Raw genomic sequence first — 20740 nt, 5'->3', positions numbered from 1 at the left:
TCATAATTTATATGTTTTAAACAATGTAGCCATTTCAGTGTTTCTGGTAAAAAAAAAACTTATAAGAAAATAGAAATGCACCAAGAAATGTGTCATTTTAAAATTTATTTTTAATTATTTTGGTCACAACCATGGCATGTGGAAGTTCCCGCCATGGATCACACCTGTGCCACAGCTGGAGCAACACGGGATCCTTAACCTGCTGAGCCACATGGGAACTCCATTTTTTGGAGACGTGTCCTTTTTAAACACGGAAGGATGAGCTCCCACTGTGGCTCAGTAGGTTAAGGATCCGACAGTGTCCACGAGGGTGCAGGTTCAATCCCTGGCCTCGCTCTGGCGTTGCTGCGAGCTGTTGTGTAGGATCACAGGCGCAGCTTGGATCCAGTGTGGCTGTGGCGCAGGCCAGGAGCTGTAGCTCCAGTCCCACGCTTAGCCTGGGAACTTCCACATGCCTTGCGTGCTGCTATTAAAAAGACCAAAAAAAGGGGAGGGGGGACTAGAAGAACTTCAAATTCACATTCGATTTCTGAAACTTTTTTTTATTAATATTTTGGTCTTACAAATGATCATTTATTTTTAAATTGACTCTTCTATGGGAATGTAAAGCACAAAAATTTGCTCAACATCAGATCCACACAAATCCTCAAAAAGGTTTTCTGTGTAGTCTTCATTAATGCGAATCTGTGCGACTGTTTCACTCCTACCATAGATCTCGAATCTGTCTCACAAGAACAAAGCCACAGAGGTGGTATGCAGTGCATTCATTATAAATGACAATGCTTCTATTAACAGGGAGGCTGGGTAACACAAAACCATGAGGCTCTGAGAGGCTGGCCACCTGCGGAGGCCCAGGATCCCTCATCTGCTTGGCAGGGCTGTCATTACCTGCCGGGAGCACACAGCCCATGAGGCACGGCAAGCATCTTCCTTATTAACCCCCCTCATTTAAAAACTGGACCAATTATCACAAACTATCATTTGCATTAATTAGCCACAAGGTTATCACCAAGCACTGTTAGTGGTAGCAACAGGTGCTGGAGGACGGAGCTTTACAAGTAGATGATGCGAAGCTTGCCCCTTCCTTACCTACCCTGGGCTCTGCGGCCACTTCCGTCTTCTAATTCAATGCCGAATGCCTCACGGTAAGAGACTGATCAATGGAAGAAGCCAAAACTATTTCCTAGGCGCTGTTTCATCTGACAAGGTAACAAAAGGACAGGACGAAATTTAAGCAAGATTTAGACGCGCTGCAGCTTTTCACTCAGGAATTCTTCCACGCTGTCTGTGTTCCACTTGAGGATACTCAGTTCTTCAGCAATGTTCCCGTTGTCGTCCAGAAGCTTGAGCACAGGGTCCGAGCCACGAACATACTACAAAAAAAGGCAACACCATCATTTTCTGCGTAGGAAGAGCCTTTTCAGCTTCAACCAAAATCCACACCAACTCAAGCCAGCTTCATGTCCTAGGTCTTCCAGGGGTGAGCGCCAGAGATGCAGGCAAACTCGATGGGGCCACCAGCCTCTGATCCTTCCCCAGCCCAGCTGTGGGTTTCAGAAACAATCTGAAGCAATCACATTACGACTTAAACCTTTTGGGTCACGTTATTTAAATTCTTAAAAATTTGATTTTTAATTCAAAATTCTTTAAAATATTAAAAATTACACAGAATGTAGCTACAAAAATGTTCTAAATATTAAATCAAATCCAACAATGTGTAAAGAATTATATACCATGCATGATCAATCTGGATTTACTCCATGTATGCAAAAGTGGTGCAACATTTGAAAATTAACGTAATCCAACAGGGTAAACCAATCTTACGATCCTATCAACAGAGGCAGAAAAAGGGTCCCCACACAGGCTGGCACTGCTGAAGCTAAAGAGGACATTCTGCTAAAGTGAAATAAGCCTACATGGAAGGACAGGCACTGGGTCATTCGAGTAGCCACAATCACAGAGGTGGTGGCCTTGGGCTGGAGGCAGGAGGGGGGACGAGTGTTTAAATGGGTGACGAGTCCAGTTCTGCAAGGTGAGAAAGTTCTAGATCTGCTGCGCAACAGTGCCTCGACCTGACACTACTCAACCGTATATTTACCATCTTAATGACTTTTAAGTTTTTTTTTTTTTTTTACCATAATTAACATTTTAAAAAGTGGGCAAGAGATCTCAGATACACTAAAGACTCAGATGGCAAATCAGCATGTGGAAAGGTGCTGCGTTAGGCTGCAAATCACCCCCATGAGGTCCCACCCACGCGCGGCAGAATATGGATAAAATCCAAACCCTGCCAAGAACAAAGCTGAGGAGGCTGTGGAGCAGCAGGAATGCCTGCTCCTCACTGGTGGGCATATGCCAAGGATACAGTCACTCTGGAAAACAGCTCAGCTTTGTAAGAAACTGCCAGAGTCTTGCTCTAGGATTCGGGAATCGCCCGAATAAGTCACGCTTGGGTCTACACAAAAGCCTATGCAGCAGTGTTACTCAGAATCGTCCACAACTGGGAATGGCCGCCGTGGCCTTCCACAGGTGGCCAGAAGCACCGGGTACAAGACTAGGATGCATCTCACTCCGCACTGCAAAGAAGAAACACCGAGCTCCAGAAAAGACTCGACGGAACTGGAAATGCGTGTACGTTAAATCGGAAAGGGCCACCTACTGCGTGATTCCACCCCAGGACCGACCGCAGGGCTGGACCATGGAGACAGGAAAAGGACCAGCCGTTGCGCCTGCCGGGGGTCTGGGGGACGCGCAGCAAAGGGATTTGGGGACAGCGAGACTCCTGAGTGTCCCTGTGATGGTGGGTCCACGATACCACGCAGAGAACAAGCTATAATGCAGACTAGCAAAGTGAGTTACTAACAATGTATTCACGCTGCTTATCAACCGTAACGAATGGGCACCGTCAACGCGAGGTGTGGACAAGGGAGCCCGAGGAGGACGAGGAGATGGGACACTTCAAAGCAATTTTTCTGTAAACTTAAAACGGCTCTAAATAATCAAGTGAAATATTTGAGTACTTTTTCATTAAAAAAGTGAGGATCCCATTAAAATTATATTACCTTGATTTGTAGTCCTCTGAATAGTTTGGGCTTATCACTCCTGACGAAAGCTTAAGAGAAAAGAAAAAAAGATTCAAATTGTTCACTTTCAATTCAAGCTTAACAACGATCAATAAAAAAGTAGAAATAAACTCAATAAAAATTAGATCCTATATGTAAAAACCAAGGTAATGAAAACATAGAAATGGAAAGACATTCCCCTACTCTTCAGAGGGAAGACTAAATATTTTTAAATGTTAATTGTTTCAAATTAATAAAAATCCCAAGTTACAGCGGGATTTTGAGGGTTTGATAACGTGACAGTACAGGGCTCAGCTATAAAAGTCAATGTTTCAGAACAGTCAGGGCAGTTTAGATAAAGAAAAACATGGGAGAATTGGTTCAATGTTTGATGACTCTATTATGTGATATTTATACCAGAATGGATAAAACAGATTAGGAAATCTAGAGAGAGAAAAATGTTTAATATGGTAAGCTATCAAACCAAAGAGAGAGAGTGTGTGCATCTGGGGTGTGTATGTGTGTGAATTATTCAATAAATACTTCTGAATATCTACTGCACACCAGACAGCAGAGATGAAGCTACAGAAAACAGACACGATTCCTGCTCTAGTGGAGTTTACAGCCTGGTAGCGAAGAAAGATGCTAACAAGTCATCACAAAACTGATCACTTCAGTTCTGTTAAGTGTTACAAAGAAAAGAAAAAAGGTTTAGAAGACGACTACCACAGCATTTCACACAGACAACCTGGATATGGAATATAAAATTCTTCTCCTACGCACGAACCTAAAGAAAATGCTTTATAGAGGTGCCTGTATAAAAAAGGAAACGTGAGCACAGCCAAACACCACCATCAACAAAGTTCAAAGTAAAAGTGACACACTGGAGAAAATTATCTCTGACAGTGTCTAAGAGGGTTCCTGTTAATAGGAAAACATAAATACTAGGCACTAGAGAAATGAACTAAGGGCAGGAACATGTAATATACAAATACACAAACGGTCAATAAACACTCAAAAAACTGTTCAATCTCAAATAACTGAAGAAATGAAGTAGCCTCAGAGTGACAAAAATAAAAAGACTATTTACAATTAGAGACGGGGCAGAGAAGATTTTGCTGAGGTTCGTTGTAAGGGAATATTGACGGACACGTCCTTCCTGAAGGGTATTTGGCAAAATGAACCAACTCTTCAAAAGTGCATAGTCTTTCCTACCATGCCTTTGGCAAATGCTATATGCACACTTGTGCAAAAACTCCACTTAACACACAGTACGTGGGTTCACTACTACCTGAGAAACTTCTCTGGGAAAAGGACTATTCTTCAATATTTTTTTTTATCCACAACAAAACCTAGCACATTCAATAATTTTCTGTCATTCAAAAGATTTTTAACAGGCTAGAATGAGTGTAGAAATTTAAAAGGAACATTAAGCTGAGTCACTAATAACTATTTTAATCAGTTCTTTTCTCTTCTCTCTGCTACGTATTATCAAGTCTAAGTTTTCAATGAGAGGAATGTCTACTAAATACCCTGTGGCAGCAAATCACGTTTTACAGGCAGCAAGTTCATCTTTCCACAGACATCTCAGTACTAACTATATACACTGGCAGCAGGATAGGCTGTATGAGAATATAAGGGATTTGCAAAAAAGACCTCAGAGCAACTGACTTTCTAGTTTACTTTCTGCTGTTTTAAAAGTAGCTAAATAATATCATTTTGGAGATTCCTAAAGAAATTAATTCAGTTACTCTATCTCAAGAAGATGTTCTTATGCCAACTGAATTATCTGTCAATTATAAAGGCGGATCTGTGAATCTGGGGATGAGGGATAACAGGAAGGATATGTCTGGAGGTCAGCGAAAAATATTTGAACTTGATCCTCAAGACAGTCAGGAGTCGAACTCGCGTCCTCATGCGTCCTAGTCAGACTGGTTTCTGCTGAGGCACCATGGGAACTCCCAAGCTCTTCTAAACACTCTGCTCTCCTTAATGCAATCATTCCTCAGCGTTTTCTCTAAATCACATTTAAAATATTATTTGGAAGAATTACATTTCCATTTGGTCAAAGACTCTCAAAAATTTGTACTGGGTAAAGGAAAGGCTCTTCTTTTAAGAAAATCATAACCCCATCCTGTGCTGTATTTAAATATAAATTTCAAATTTTTTGGTTGCTTACAGTAACCTAGTAGTCAACAATTATAAAGTCTACTCCCATGAAAACAAATGTAGAGAAAAGTCATATACTGTTGAAAAAGTATAACCTTAAAGATTCTTATTCCTGGAAATATTTAATGAAATCATTCCTTAAAGTTTCACTGAAGTTAATTTCACATACCTTGGACTTGCGGGAACCTCCCCAACTTTCATCCGCAGACTTCGAGGATAGCTCCTGCATACAGCTGCACAAGAAAGAGGAGAGTTTAGAATGCTGCTATCAACTTAAAAAATGTAGCTATAAATGTAAGATTTCAGAGCATATCATTACAGTCAAGCAGACACACAGATCAAACAAGCATCAGAAGAGAAAACGGAGGCCTAGGGAGTTCGAGGCCTCCCGGGATACTCTGACACTTAGCCAAAGAGATTGAGGGAGATACAGAGACTTGACCATGAACTTGATAGGTAAGGGGTGCTAGGAAGTTCCTCATAAAATTTTAAAGATTTCTCACAGTTTTTTAGGATGCAAAGTTGAAAACAGCTATGTGTTCATCTATTCAACACAAATACTTAATGATAATTCTTTTTGGCTGCTTTTAAAATTAAGTGATTGATGTTTTAAAATTAAATGAAACAAAACCCCAATACCTTTAAAAAGTAATTGGGGTATCGCATAAAAATATTACAGAAAAGCTACCAAAATCTCATTATAAAGAGCTTAAATGCAAACATTTCCCTTAATGAAACTCAGCTGAAATGGATTCAATGGTAAACACTGCCTTTCTAGCTACAGGACCTACACCTTCTCTTTACAGTAAAAGCTCATTATAAAAGATGCAAATGCAAATACTTCACAGCAGTGAATTCGGCTGAAATGGATTCAACAGTAAACATCACGTTGCTGTGGCTGTAACAGTAGACCCTTGCGCATTCTTCTGAAAGAACTGGGAACGCAGGCAGGCTGTCAGAACATACGCTACCCATTTCCGACGTTTTCGTGTACTTTTTTAAACGGTAGGTCTAAGCGCTAAGGATGGGTTTTACTTTGTAACGTCTAAAACAGCACAAAACCCACATGCGCCATGCATGTTTATTTTAGATATTTTGAAAAATATAGAAATGCAAAAAATAGAAATTTAAAAATCACCTTAATTCCAACTCTTCCCCAAAGAACGACTTTTTAACGTGTTGGTGCTTCTGGGTTAGACCAATAGGAGCTCTTACGTTTTTGAGGCGAATTTGCTTTAGTTCAAACTACCCATGGATGCTCTGAAACCGCTGATAGATTTCAGAGTAAGAGCGCTGATGATCTCTCAAGATTTTAAAATAAGATTTGGTTAATTTGGGTAGAAAAAACACCCTCCCCCCATCTTTAAAACTCTAAGATCATATTACCAACAAGTTCATAAAAAGACGCTCAACCTCACTAATCATTAGGGAAACGCGAAACCACAACGGGATACACGTCACCCTCATTAGAAGCTACTATCAAAGCCAGAGGACAACAAGTGGTTGGCGAGGATGTGGGGAAAACGGAATCCTTGAGCACCGCTTTTTGGGAATTTAAAGCAGTACAGCCGCTATGGAGAACAGAACGCTGGTTCCTTAAAAAATTAAAAATAGAATTATACGGTTCAGCAATTCCACATCTAGATACATACGCAAAAGAACTGAAAGCAGGGACTGGAATGGTTACTTGTATACCAACTACTATTCACAGTAGTGAAAAGGTGGAGGCAACCCACTGTCCATCCACAGATGAAGAGCTCAACGAAATGTGGTATAGATAAGGGAATAAGATTATTCAACCTGAAAAAGGAAGGACATTCTGACACATGCTATAACTAGGATGAACCCTGAAAACATTACGCTAAGAAATAAGGCAGCCACAAAAGGGTCAGTATTGTATAACTGCACTTCTGTGAGGTATCTAGAGAATTCAATTCAAATTCAGAGACAGAAAGCAGAATGGTGGTTGTCAGGGGCTGCAGGGGGAGGAATGAGGAGTTATTATTTAATAAATATGGTGCTTGGAGTTCCCTGGTGGCCTAGTGGTTAAGGACTCAGCATCGTCTCTGCTGTGCCTCAGGTTACGGCTGTAGCCTGGGTTTGATTCTGGCCCAGGAAATTCAGCATGCTGCAGCTGAGGCCCAAGGAAAGACAGAAAGGAAGGAAGAAAGAAAGAAGTGTTCCAGGTTGGGAAGATGACAAAGCTCTGGGGACCGACGGTGAAGCGGGTGGACAACAAGGTGAGTGTATTTAATGTCACCGAACCGTACACTTAAAACGGCTATGATACGTAATTTCATGTACATTTTATCCGAATTAAAAAATAAACACATAAGGCATACTAGATGTGGTTATTAGATTTATCTTTTATCTGCAAGCGTAAGGACCCCCGGAAGCTCTAGGCAGAGATTCCACTACCTTCGGAGATGGCTCTACGCGGCCCCTTCCCCCAAGTCTTCCTACTACGACTCACAGGGGGCGGCTGCTTATGACTGGAGAGGACGAGCAGGCCCGTCTGGGTGCCCCACAGACGGAAGGATGCAGCTCCCCGGCACACGTGGAAACCATTCTTTGCATCGCGACCCAGAAAGTTAGCGAGACTCGCCCTCCAACGAGGAGGCAGCTCAGCCGGGGGCTTTCTGGGCTTTTTGGGGACGTGCCGGCCGCCCTGCTCCCGCTGTGCTGTGACCCCACCTGCAGCCGGACACGGGCTGAGGTTTAAGGCATGTGCGCTGAACGGACAGAATTAGTCCTTTAACAGAATTAAAGGACTTTTTTCATCATGTGACTGGAAAAATCAGTTCCAGTTCCTCTGATACACTTGGTAGAGCAGACTATGCTTAGTTCCAGTCTAGGGTAAACAAAATGTAATTCAAGCTGTAAAACTTAATATTTAAGTCAAATTCTAAAAACATTAACCTATGATGCTATAGCTAGTTTGGCATTTTACCTGTGAATCTGTAGTGTTCATAGGAAGACATTTGTTTTTCACGGTGAAGAAATAAGTTAAACTAACTACAAATTGTGGTAGGTTTTCAATGCCTCCCAAAGTAATCCCAAGCATCTCTGACAACGCACAAATTCAGACAAAAGGAAACACATGCCATTTAGAATTTCTCAAGGCTAGAAAGTATTATGGGATTTAAAAATGTTAAAACTTGAATTTTTTTTTTTTTTTTTTTTGGTCTTTTTGCCTTTTCTAGGGCTGCTCCCACGGCATATGGAGGTTCCCAGGCCAGGGGTCGAAGAGGAGCTGTAGCCACCGTTCTACACCAGAGCCACAGCAACGCAGGATCCAAGCCGCGTCTGCGACCCACACCAACAGCTCACGGTAACGCCGGATCCTCAACCCACTGAGCAAGGCCAGGGATGGAACCCGCAACCTCATGGTTCCTAGTCGGATTCCTTAACCACTGCGCCACGACGGGAACTCCAAAACTTGAAATTTTCTTGATGTCACTTTTAGCATTTCTACTTTTTTTGTTTGGCCATGCCCACGGCATGCAGAAGTTCCCGGGCCAGGGACTGAACCTGAGGCTCAGCAGCAGTGACGAGGCTGAATCCTTAACTGCTAGAATACCGGGGAACTCCACAGCATTTTACTTCTTTTTTATTTTTTAAAGTAACATCACTGGCATACAAAAATGCTGACCTTCAAACATTTGTGGAAAAGCATCAATAGAAATCAAAGCAGCAAGTTATGTAACTTTTACACAGCAAGCTTGTTTTGATACCATGCTGGGAGGCCTCTTTTCCGTATGCATCAGAGAAGCCGTATTTGTGCAATCTAACCCAGACAGACACTATTCCATTAGGATTATATTGTACCGGCCCGGGTAATTTAAATGGAAATACAGATGGACACCTTTATAAAAATATGAAAATGATGCACAAAATTGCATTTTCCCCTTCGGAATCCATACCTATCTCCATATTATTATTGCTGGTTTTCCTAAAGGTCTGATAAGGTCTTTGGATGGCCAGTAGAGACACCTAACTACTTAGAGCTACTAAGTTATAGCTCTATAACTTATTTATAACAGGGTTTTTGAATATTCTCATTTCCTTCTCATTTAAAAATAAGTTATTTTTAATTTATTCTTAAAATAAATCTCAGCTTTGCAGTTAAATAATTTTTTCCACAATTTAAATAAATGTATTTTAAGCATCACCAAGATTATTTTTTATGCCTCTATCAATTTTAGATTCTGTACATCATATATTTTCCTAATATTCTGGGACAATGTACTCCCTTGACTGTAAAGACTTCCTTAATAATTTACTGTTGGAATATAATTTTTTTTTAAAACCACCTGACCATCCTCTTGTTATAAAATTTTAGTAAGGGTTTATAATGAGGTTTTCCCATATAGGAAAAGGCCAAAATCTTTATTCTGTGGTGATAACTTTGCCATAAAATGACTCTGATCAATAGCAAGACAAAAAATGGTGCTATGCTGCTTTTTAACAGGTAGCCAGATTCTTAGATTTATAACCCTGAACAAAGGTAACACATGCGAGTTATGTAAATTTCCTAAAGAATTTTTAAAGAGTATTGCATTTGCTAATTTTTACTGCCCCCATCATTACAACAAATTTGTAAACCTGGTCCTCGTGAGATATATTTTACTACTTTAGAACACTAAGCACTTTATATTTTTATTGGTGATGGTATCTATGGCTTAAGAAAAGTGACAGTAAGAAAACCTTGAAATAAACTATTTAAATTGAGTCAAACAAAAAGTTTTCATACAAACAAAAAGTTTCATACAGCAAAGTATTGTTGTTGATAATTACTTATTTTTTTGGTTGTGCCCACAGCATGTGGAAGCTCCTAGGCTAGGGATCAAACCCGTCTGCAGGAGTGACAACGCTTGGTCCTTAACCCACTGCGCCACAAGGGAACTCCCAGAATGGTACTGCTAAATTAAATGAGGCCATCACACTGAGGTGATGATGAGGTGGTTCTTGGGTATTAGCAGCCTATGGAACCAAACCAAAACCTAAGTCTATAAATGCTTCAAAGTTAAGAATAAAACCTAAAGCTAACTAATTACAAACAGCCAACTAGGCTTTCCCCCAGAAGAAAACCACTTAAACTATAGCCAATCAAAAAATTTCCTTGCTTTGCTTCTGCATCTTCTTTGTAAGTTGTACTTCTAATTCCTGCTGGTAGCGAGCTCCTAGGCACTTCTGGTTTGATAGAACCCAATGTGAATGGAGTTTTGCTCAAACTATTAAATTTTTTAATATGCCTCACTTTATCTTTTAAGCGTATAGTGAAAAGAGCTCAAGTTATAAAATCAGATGTTTCTGTGGTCCAATTATGGTGCTGGCACTTACAAGCAGCAAGCCTCCTTGCATAAGCTTTCAGTTCTGGGACTAGACTACTTAGGGCTATCACTTACTATTCCTCTGTAATTAGAATAGCTGCTTTAAAATTTCTCAAGCTTTCAAATTCAAATCACCTTAGTGCAGTGTTTTCAACTCCAACTGTACACCTGACTTACCTGAGAAGATACTGAAAATTACTGATCCCTGGATCCCAGCCAGTCTAGGCAGATGGGGACCGCTGGGGGTGAGCTCTAGGCATCAGTGTTTTAATTACTGTCACTACTTGTAAGGCCACCCCAGTGACTGTCATGGGCAGCCAGGGATGCTCAGGACGGTTCTCAAATATTAACGAGGCAACAATTACAAAACAGTCAAACAGTAGTCTTTTGCTCAACAGACTAACCAAATTAATTCTAAAAGGTAAACCTTTAGGAAACCACTGCCTAAAGCAAGATAAGTGCTGCAGTACTGTTTTTCTTCTCATCTGAACTACCGCTTGCAGCCATACATTCTTCTTTTCAAAATCTTCTTTTGTTTAAAGAAAAACTTAAAAAAAAAAGGAAAAAATTTGAATATTAAGTAGCAAATGATGAAAATGCTCTAATGTTAGGCGAACAAAAGGAAAAATTTTGACTGTTAAGAGAATGCAGATAGGAGTAACTATTTCACTGATCTGAAGGTTTACTCTTAAATAATAAAATGTAGATATTTAAAAATAAGGAAGTATGGCTATAACATGACGAAGCTGAGTATTATTTAGGGATCTTAGATGAAAACATATTTTGATATGTTCCAACATATGTCAGCCACTCTCGCAAACATGAACTGTAGCCGGTGTAATTTCTTAACGTCATCTTGACTCCCTTTACACACACGTACCTCCTGTACGTGAAAAGTGCATTAACACACCTTGCCGACTGGGCATCGCAGTCGAGCCCATCTCTGACCAGCTCGGAACACGGACATTAGCCTACAGCTGGGCCAAATCGTCCAACACAAAGCCTACTCTATAGAAGGGCTGAATATCTCAGGTAATTTACTGAATACTGTACTGAAAGTGAGAAACAGGACGGTGAAATGGGTACCGATAGCTGTAGCTTGCTGCCACGGCCCAGAATATCAGACTGCGTATTGCCACCGTGGAAAAAGATCAAATTCAAATTTCAAAGTGCAATTTGGACTAAATGCCTATTGCTTTTGCACTATCACAAAGCTGAAAATTGTAGTTGAACACTAAGTTGGGGACCAGCTGAAAAGGAAAAAATCACACAGAAGTTATTTTTAGCAAGATTTAGCCAGTTCATTCTCAAGGAAAATGTCTCCAACTAAAACCATGTCTAGAGATCTGCTGACGTTTTAAATTTTAGTTCATTATTCATCAAGTCATTCCTGTATTTCCGATTTTTTAAAAGTACCTGCAATGGTAAAAACATTAAGCTACCATCCCACATGGACAAATAATTAGGGTACTGAATGCCCTGTGACCTTACAGTAAAGCTTTTGTCCAGATTTCACGGTAAGTCACTAAAAAGCAGATGTATAAATGATAACTTATTGACACTTTCGCACACAGTCTGATGGAATTCTAGCAGGAACAATGACGGAACATGGAGGATTAGGGAAAAGATTTAGTTTTACAATTTTAGCAAACCAAGCGGGTCAACATAACTCTCTAACACTACACCCCCGAGATTAAACTATTCATTTCTGGTGTTTTCTATCAAACTCTGACCATACGAAGCAATGACGATGCCCAAGGAAGCTCCCCGAGTTTACAACTCATCCTACTGCACCATTAAACTGCTCTTCCTTTCTGTGTCTTGTGTCTGAGAAAACTATGCAACAAGCAGGGTAACATCTGCTTTAACTTAGTCAGGCCCCTAAGAAGGTAGAACATACCGGGGGAATCTTTCCCTAAAGATACAATCCACTAAAAAGCTCAAGGAAAATGTACAGAAATAAAATAAAAGCCTTCCTCTGATAGCACCACCATCTAAACCAGACCACTCCAAGTAGGACATCGAGGAAGGAGAGCAGGCAGCTTCTCTCAATACTGTGCTGAGGAACACGTGAAGTTTAGAGAATTTCATCAGCAAGAGGTTAAGACGGTAACAATGAGACTTTCACGGAGTTAGAGCTCACGGGAAATGAACCTGACTAGTATCCATGAGGACGAAGGTTCGATCCCCGGCCTTGCGCAGTGGGTTAAGGATCCGGTGTTGCCGTGAGCTGTGGTGGAGGTTGCACATGTGGCTCGGATCTGGTGTTGCTGCGGCTCTGGCGTAGACCAGTGGCTACAGCTCCAATTAGACCCCTAGCCTGGGAACCTCCATATGCCGCAGGTGCAGCCCTAAAAAAACAAATTAGAGTTTCACCTGTAAACAAATATGCCCACAGACACACACATTCCTATACATGCTTCAGCTACAAGTATGACTAATTCAGGATATCATTTGGGAACAATGTATTCAATTCTACAAATATTTAGGGAATATTGTACATCGAAAAATACTTTGCCACAATGCTGCTACATTTCCTGAGGTCAGAATATCCACGAAATGGTAAAAATGACTCTAAGCTTGAATATCTCAGTAATTAGTTTTTAAATAAAAGAAACTAGCACTTTGGAAATATGTATAAGTAAAACTATGTTGGAGAGTGGCGAACCATTCTGTTAAGTGCGCGATAATAAAAAATTCAGTGGCTTTTTGGTTCTAGATGTTTGAAAATTATAACCTATATTTGTGTTAATTTGAAACCCTGAGATCTTGTTACAATACAGCTCAACATCCAACTGTTCAACAGCCTCAAAAAATGAGCATGAACGTGCCGTGTACGTATAGGGAGAGTTTAATTCACTGTGTTAGCCGTCCGACCACCACCCCATACTGACCACCACTGTCATAAAAAGAGGGAGAGCTAGGACCGTCTTTAGAAGGGTTATTAGAAGTGTCTGAAACAAAAGAGTTGGTACAAACTGAATGATTTCATTCTATTCCAATTAATCACCCAATTTAAACTTTCAGAACAGATTAAAAAGTTTTAATGAGCTAAAAGTTAAAAAGCGTACAAAACTTAGGAGCTGCAATATGAAATGAGAAAATACATTAGGCCACACCACAGTCTGACTTTCTGCCTACTCTCTGACCAGGATACGCTCCGTTTCAGAATTCATTACGGTACCCAGATGAATTCCTGGCCTCTAAATTGAAACCTAACACTTACTTCTTGAAAAAGCAAACGGCAAAGGCAGTTTGGAGCTGAGGGCCGCACGCTTTATTAAAAATTATCCTCTGCTGCCACCCCTTCTTCCATTCACCACTGCTGCCTCAAGGCGCTACCTTAATATCAAAACATTAAAATAATATTTTCAGTTCAACTGAACAACTGCTTAAGAGAAACTTTCAAATGACACATATTTATTGCTCCTTGTTAGCTGTATAACTTCAGGCAAGATCTCTATGCCTCAGACTGGGTTACGAAATGCAGATGATAATGGTACTTACAGAGCTGCTGTGAGGATAAGTCAACTCATAGAAAGATTTGGAACAGAGCCTTTATATACTAAGAATTTAATCAATCTTAGTAGCTATTATTATTAAGTAAATATTTATGTCATTATTTAGAATTGTTACTACTCAGGAGTCTTTGTAGTTCTTGCCCTGACTTTAAACTGTTGCCAAATATTATTCAGATCTTTTTAAAAAAACCCCTTCTTGCTTAATGTTTTATATTATAATTAGGATAATCTGTTGAATTAAATTTTTGTTCCCTTTCAAGAAATCAGTTCATGTATCTGATGCTACAGACACTTCCAAAGTGAAGCTATTTTAAGCCCCTGTGACATCTCTGCAGCACCGACAATTTCAGGCACCTTTAGCTTCACCTCCATTCATCCTTCCATGTTTCACCGGCCAGCAGCGTTCTGTTTTTGACAGGCGGAAGCTTACAATTTGCCACTGTTTTGAATAATGATATTTAAGCTGATTTCTACATTACTATAAAACTGCCTAGGGAATTGCCATGTAAATTGAAAATAAATGTTTTGATGCTCTTTTATTAGAATTAAGAAAAACTATGTGACATATTTAAAATGTTTGGTTGGGCCTTAAATAAAGCCAAGTTTGTTAATATATTCTTGAAAAACACCAAGTAATGGAAGCCATTAAAGTCTGCAGTAAACTAAGGAGTGAAGTTTTGATAATTTTATTTATTTATTTATTTATTTAGTCTTTTAGGGTCACACCTGCAGCATATGGAAGTTTCCAGGCTAGGGGTCTAATCGGAGCTGTAGCCACTGGCCTACACTACAGCCACAGCAATGCCAAATGAGCCACATCTGCGACCTACCCCACAGCTCACGGCAACGCCAGATCCTTAACCCACTGAGTGAGGCCAGGGATCGAACCTGTGTCCTCATGGTTCCTAGTTGGATTCGTTTCCGCTGCACCAAGATGGGAACTCTGATTTTGAATATATTTTAGTATCAAACCTTTTCTCTTTAAATGCAGTCTTTCACATGGCATTATTTAAAAATGATCAAAACATCACACATTTAAAAAATTCAAATTTGCAGTATTTTCCTTATTAAAATGTGTCAATCAAGGACTCAAAAAGTTGAAAGCTAGGGTTATGTTTGACATAATTTATTTCTGTATTTTGTTGTGCAAAGCAAGTAATTACAAATGGTAAAAGTTTTCATACTGCTAGTTATTTTATCATATTTCTTCTTGATTCAACTGATCCAGGAGCTTGAAAGTGGAATGAATACCAGAAATTTCCCCGCATTTGTATTACTGGCAAATCTACCACACGGTTCAGCTATGTCTCCTGTCCATCTTCCTTTACGCTACTTTCCCAAGTGCACTAATGACTCTGCTGTCCTCTGAGTTCTCCCAGATGAGTTTCTTCCTAGTTTCTTCTTCATCAGCCAATCAGATGCTACAGCTACTACTGTCATCACCACCAGCCCCAAGTGTTTACCTGGTTCTTACCATCCCAGGCACTCTTCTAAGCAGTGTACATACATTAACTCATTTCATCCTCAGAACACCTTAGGAAGCAGGAGCTATTATCACCCCCAATTTATAAATGGGGAAATCATAATTAGCCAAGATGCCGCCTAGCGTGGCATAGGTGGTTTGGTTTCAGAGTCTGTGCTCTGAGGTAGTATTTACTCTCCACTCCCTCCTGATACAATCAAGACGAAATGAACAGTAAATTAAGGTGAAATAACCCGCTTATTGGTTCATATAAATAAATAACTTGGCTATGTGGATTCTTTTCTCCCCAAAGGTGCTCTTGTTTGGTGACTGGCCAAATATTCAGAATAGCAGTTCAGAGATAAAGTAGGTATGACCGTAATAGAATAGAAAGCACGAAAACTCAAAGGGCGTTCCCTGGTGCTCTAGTGGTTAAGGCTTGGTACTTGCACCGCTGCGGCCGGGGGTTCAATCCCTGGTCTGGGAACTGAGATCCCCTATCAAGCTGCTGCACGCAGTGGCCAAAAAACAAAAACACACCAATTAAATAAAATTAATTTGATAGAAAAGAAAGCAGAGGGACTGCAAGGATTTTGGCAAACCGAAAACCTTAAAAAAGAACAGATACTTAGTTAAGATTTAGGGGCAAACAATTCAGCAGAAATGCAAAAGTTCTACAGTAACGATGTTTAGAAGCAGCTGAAGTCATTAAGGTATAAGACTTAGACTACATGTTGTGCTGAATAATTAACATCTCTCCTTCTGGCGAGATCAGGGATAAGCTAGGGCATCCTCATAAATGAAACAGAAACGGGAGCTCTGTGTTGACACTGGGATGAGCAATCACCACCCAAGTGTCGCTAACAGAAAACTGAATCGCAAGGACAAGTTTCCCATTCCTCATACGTAGGATGTGTAAGTAAAATACTGGAAAAAGGACAGGCACTGACGAAGTCCAAGTGTACTTTCAACACAATTTTTCACAAGTGACCTTTCCAACTTGTTCTTCGTAAAAACAGCCCTACTGAAGGACAAAAAACTCATGACATTCTGTAAGCTAAAGCGAGGGATTCACAGAAATAAAAAACAGTTCTGGACTTCAAAGAGCGCGATACATTGGGAGAGAAAGAACAAGCCCAACAACATGCACAACACGATGGCGCTAAGTGCAAACGCGGTGTGTCCGGGGCTCTGGACGCGGACGCCGGAGGTGGAGCCAGTGAAGGTGCCTGGATGCGGCGGGGGAGGTGGGACAAACCCGGGAAGCCTCAGAGCAGGAGAGGGGCGCCTGAGGTCAAACACTTCCATCCCTCCAGCGAAGGGCTTGCCCTTGTAATCGGGGCAAAACCAGCCTGCTCGTCACCGCTCCCTGCTCCCAGAGCTGCGGCGGCGGCAGCGAACGGTTCTCACGTCAGCCACAGGCCTGGCGGGCGACCGGCCAGTGACCCGCCCGAGCGAGCGGCAATCCTTGCCCAAAATAGTTCCCAAAAGGAAGAGGGAAGGAACTAGGCCTTTTCTGGGGGAAGAGCTGTGAGCCACGACACTCAGGAGCTGGCAGTTTCTAGTCTCCCACCACAGGGAAGAAGCCAGCCAGGGTGGAAAAGGGGGTCCCTTCCCGCTGAAGACTCGACGCACAAAAGCCGAAGTCACTCAGGTCACTTAGTGAAGGCGCATGGAGCAGCGAGATTTAAACGTTCTTTCTTTCGCTGCTTTGCCTTTTTCACTGTAAGCTACAAATCAGTACACTCTTCACGACTCAGTCAATATCCTTACTAATGTTTGTAAACTACATACCTAGGTAACGGTTATGAGCAAAACTAGTTAGAACAGTAAAACTGCTCACCCCCAAATCTCATTCTAGTTGCTATCTGTGATGCCTACTATGTCCTCTTATGATCAAAATGGGGGGAGGGGAAAAACAAGACCAAATAAAACCGGAACATCCAGTTGCAGAATAACAGATTTTGAAGACATTTTCTGCTTCTGCCTATCAAAGTCTAAACCTCAGCCTGTTACCTGAGTGAGCACCTGAAAAATGATCAGCCGTATCCCTGGACAGACCTATAGAGCACGCAACTAAACAAGAACCAAAATGAGTATGCAGGTAATGCTTCTTTATTACAGAGAAGTTGTTAAAACATTCCTGCATATACACTACAATTTTTCTTCTAAAGTATATTCCGGAGTTTCCGCCGTGGCGCATTGGAAACGAATCCGACTAGGAACCATGAGGGTTGCAGGTTCGATCTCTGGCCTCGCTCAGTGGGTTAAGGATCCACCGTTGCCGTGAGCTGTGGTGTAGGTCAAAGACATGGCTCAGATCCCACGTTGCTGTGGCTCTGGTGTAGGCCCGCAGCAACAGCTCCAATTTGGCCCTTAGCCTGGGAACCTCCATATGCCACAGGTGCGGCCCTAAAAGGACAAAAGACAAAAAAAGAGTATATTCCCAATTATTTACACACACAGTATTTTTAGTATGTTTACATAAGGCACTAGTCTCTACATTGCGTATTGTTACTTTCATTAAAGTGGGACCAAATAAAACTAATTTCAAAGTTCAGCCTTAAGCCAGAGCTGAAGGACACAGAAAGCCGTCATCGGCGTCGTCACCTACGACTACGAGCCGGCAGAGAGCCGCACTGCGAAGGCCGAACCGAGGCCGCCCTGGGCTTGAGCGTGGTCTGCACCAAAGCGGAGGCTCACCTGGCGTGCCAGCTGCACTTGCCAGGACTGTTTTAAGTGTTTTATCCCGCTAGCCTCCTAAAGAAAACCATTCGCGGACTGAAGTACAGCACTGGGCTCGAAAGCGCTTAACGAGAAGCACATCTTACAGATGAGGGCAAGGAGTGAAGAAAAAAACAATGGGTCAAGTAGGAAGACACATGAGGGTGCAGACTCCCTTGCACTTAGATACCACCATCATTTCAGCAATTATTTAGGCATATCTTAAAGGGGGACTCCTTGCCTGCTGCTATTGCCGAGCTGCAAGGTGTCAAGACATCACATCCAGCGCAATTAATAATGAAGACGGAACAGGAATATAATTAATTTGAGCAGTATGTGACTGAAGTTTGGCTCCACTAAAATATCACAAAACGTGTGCATTATAAAGAGTTACTGGGAAAGGACACTAAGTAAAAATGGCTTTGATATGCATTTGGTTTATAGTTTAGGCACATCTGATATCAGTCAAAGGGCAGAGTTTCTCAATTTACCCTTAATTACAAGGGCGTGTGTTAAAGATTGTTTATGATAAACACCTCTTATTATTTAATGCTTTTAACTTAGATGTCTCAGGAAATAATCACTGCTGGCTGAGTAGCTGTACAGAGTAACACCTCGAAGATGAGAGGAAAACTCAGGCTTCGGCAATTGGTCCCGCGTGAATGTCATCAAAACACAAAACCAAAAACAAGAGGGGAGGGTCCCTGGAAACGGGGTGAGGTCCTGTGACTTCAGTCTACTTAAAATCATGTTTTAAAAACTCGTTTAGATTTTATTTACTTACAATAAAAACTAACTTACATGTAAGGAAATGAACATTAAACCGTATTATTGCTAATATATGTGAACCAAGACAATGAAGCCCAGGGAAGACCCGGGAGCATTTCTGGAACACGGGAGCTGCAGGTTCACGACTGAGAAATCCAGTGTTAAATTCTGGTGGACTACTAACATTTTTAAAGCTTATCTGTTTGTTTTTCTTAGAGAACTATAAAACTGTACTCAGTGTTAGAAATAAGCCTTTACTGCCTAATATTGAGAAGACACAATTACTGTTTGAAAGCTTCACAAACTATACACTTCAAATAGGGTTCAGGATATACAACTGAAAGGAGATGATAAAAGGAAACAAAATACGGAGATGCTAACATTTCTCACCCAGACACAGGCGCCTCATTAATTCAGCTTTATCTGGATGGTGTAAATGATGTTTTCAAGCTACTTAATAAATTAAAGAAGTCTAAGAATTTAATGAAAAGATTTAGAAATCAAGCAAGTTAATTAATTTGAACAGTGGGCAAAACCCACTGGACAGTTAGAGCAAGGTATTCTTGGCCGTGCTCAGGTGTTAAACATGAGATTAGGTTAGTAACAGACACGAAATTAGCAGACCCTATTCTTTGTTAACCAGATTAAAAATCATAATTTACTGTTGACAGCCAGGTAATAGGTACTTTAATCTCAAATTTCATTATAAGCCTGGGCTCTTACTATTAATGAATATAAGCATCTAACTGATTATTCTTTGGCTTCATGTGGCCCTAAGCTAGGACGACCAGACCGCTCCGGGATCTAGGCACGCGGCAGTGGCCCTGCCTCCCCTCTGCTGGACCGCCTGGCAGGATGGGGTCTCAGCAGTAACCTCACTTTCCCGCCTTCTTGTTTTTCTTTAAAGCCTGTGCCTGGCGAGGGCTGAAGGCCGGCCGATGCCAGATCCGAGCCATGGCTCGAGGCCATGCTGGATCCTTAACCCGCCGAGCGAGGCCAGGGGATCAAACCCATATCCTCGTGGATACTAGTCGGGTTCGTAACCCGCTGAGCCACAGTGGGAACTCCTGTACCTTTCCTTCTTATTTGCTTTGATTGCTCTACTGGGCCAGGCAATAAATTAGCTGAGTTTCTGAAACCACAAAAGCTCAAGACCTCTTCGCGCTGAAGTTGATGAGGCGAAACCTAACACGGTACCTCACCTCAACCAAACCGTCCCAGGGGCGAGCAATACCAGAAAACGATACATGCCTTCTTGGTTTCAAACTGTGCTTCTTCCTGACAGCACCCTCTACAGTCGGGGTCCAGCTGGAGAAGGTCGAACTGTCCGAGAAGGTCACAGGAGCCGCAAAGCAAATTGCTGGAGAAGCCCAGCTCCCTGCAGGACTCCGAGGAAAACTCTGCCCCGAACGCAGACACCTGAAAAATGAGGAAAAAACCGTGTACAAGATAAAGCTTCCAAAACAGGGGTGTCAAAATCTCACTCACTGAGATGAGTTAACAAAATGCCTCACTTGGAGGTAAATTCTTAATTATTTTTCACATCTACCATCTTATAGGAGTCTTTTTTTTTTTTTTTTAATTTGTTTCTTTTTATAGCCACACCTGCAGCATATGGAGGTTCTCAGGCTAGGGGTCGAATCAGAGCTGCAGCTGCCGGCCTACACCACAGCCACAGCCACATGGGATCCGAGCCGGGTC

At 41.4% G+C, this 20740-nt stretch overlaps 1 protein-coding gene across 1 annotated transcript in view; it reads right to left on the bottom strand.

The window, feature by feature from the left end:
* Nucleotides 1-526: 526 nt before the first annotated feature.
* Nucleotides 527-20740, bottom strand: part of SELENOF (selenoprotein F) — a 29177-nt gene continuing 8963 nt past the window's right edge. Inside the window, 4 exon segments of the mRNA NM_001085443.1 lie at nucleotides 527-1373; nucleotides 3063-3112; nucleotides 5401-5464; nucleotides 20291-20458. Coding sequence (NP_001078912.1) covers nucleotides 1242-1373; nucleotides 3063-3112; nucleotides 5401-5464; nucleotides 20291-20458 — 414 coding nt within the window. The 3' untranslated portion in view covers nucleotides 527-1241.

Source organism: Sus scrofa, chromosome 4, assembly GCF_054392235.1.
Source record: "Sus scrofa isolate SSC_HxYL_T2T_F1_AM1 chromosome 4, Sscrofa_HxYL_maternal_Yorkshire_Landrace_v2.0, whole genome shotgun sequence".
Classification (NCBI taxonomy): Eukaryota; Metazoa; Chordata; class Mammalia; order Artiodactyla; family Suidae; genus Sus; species Sus scrofa.
The sequence above is the reverse complement of the archived record's forward strand: the minus strand, read 5'-3'. Positions and strand labels throughout refer to the sequence as shown.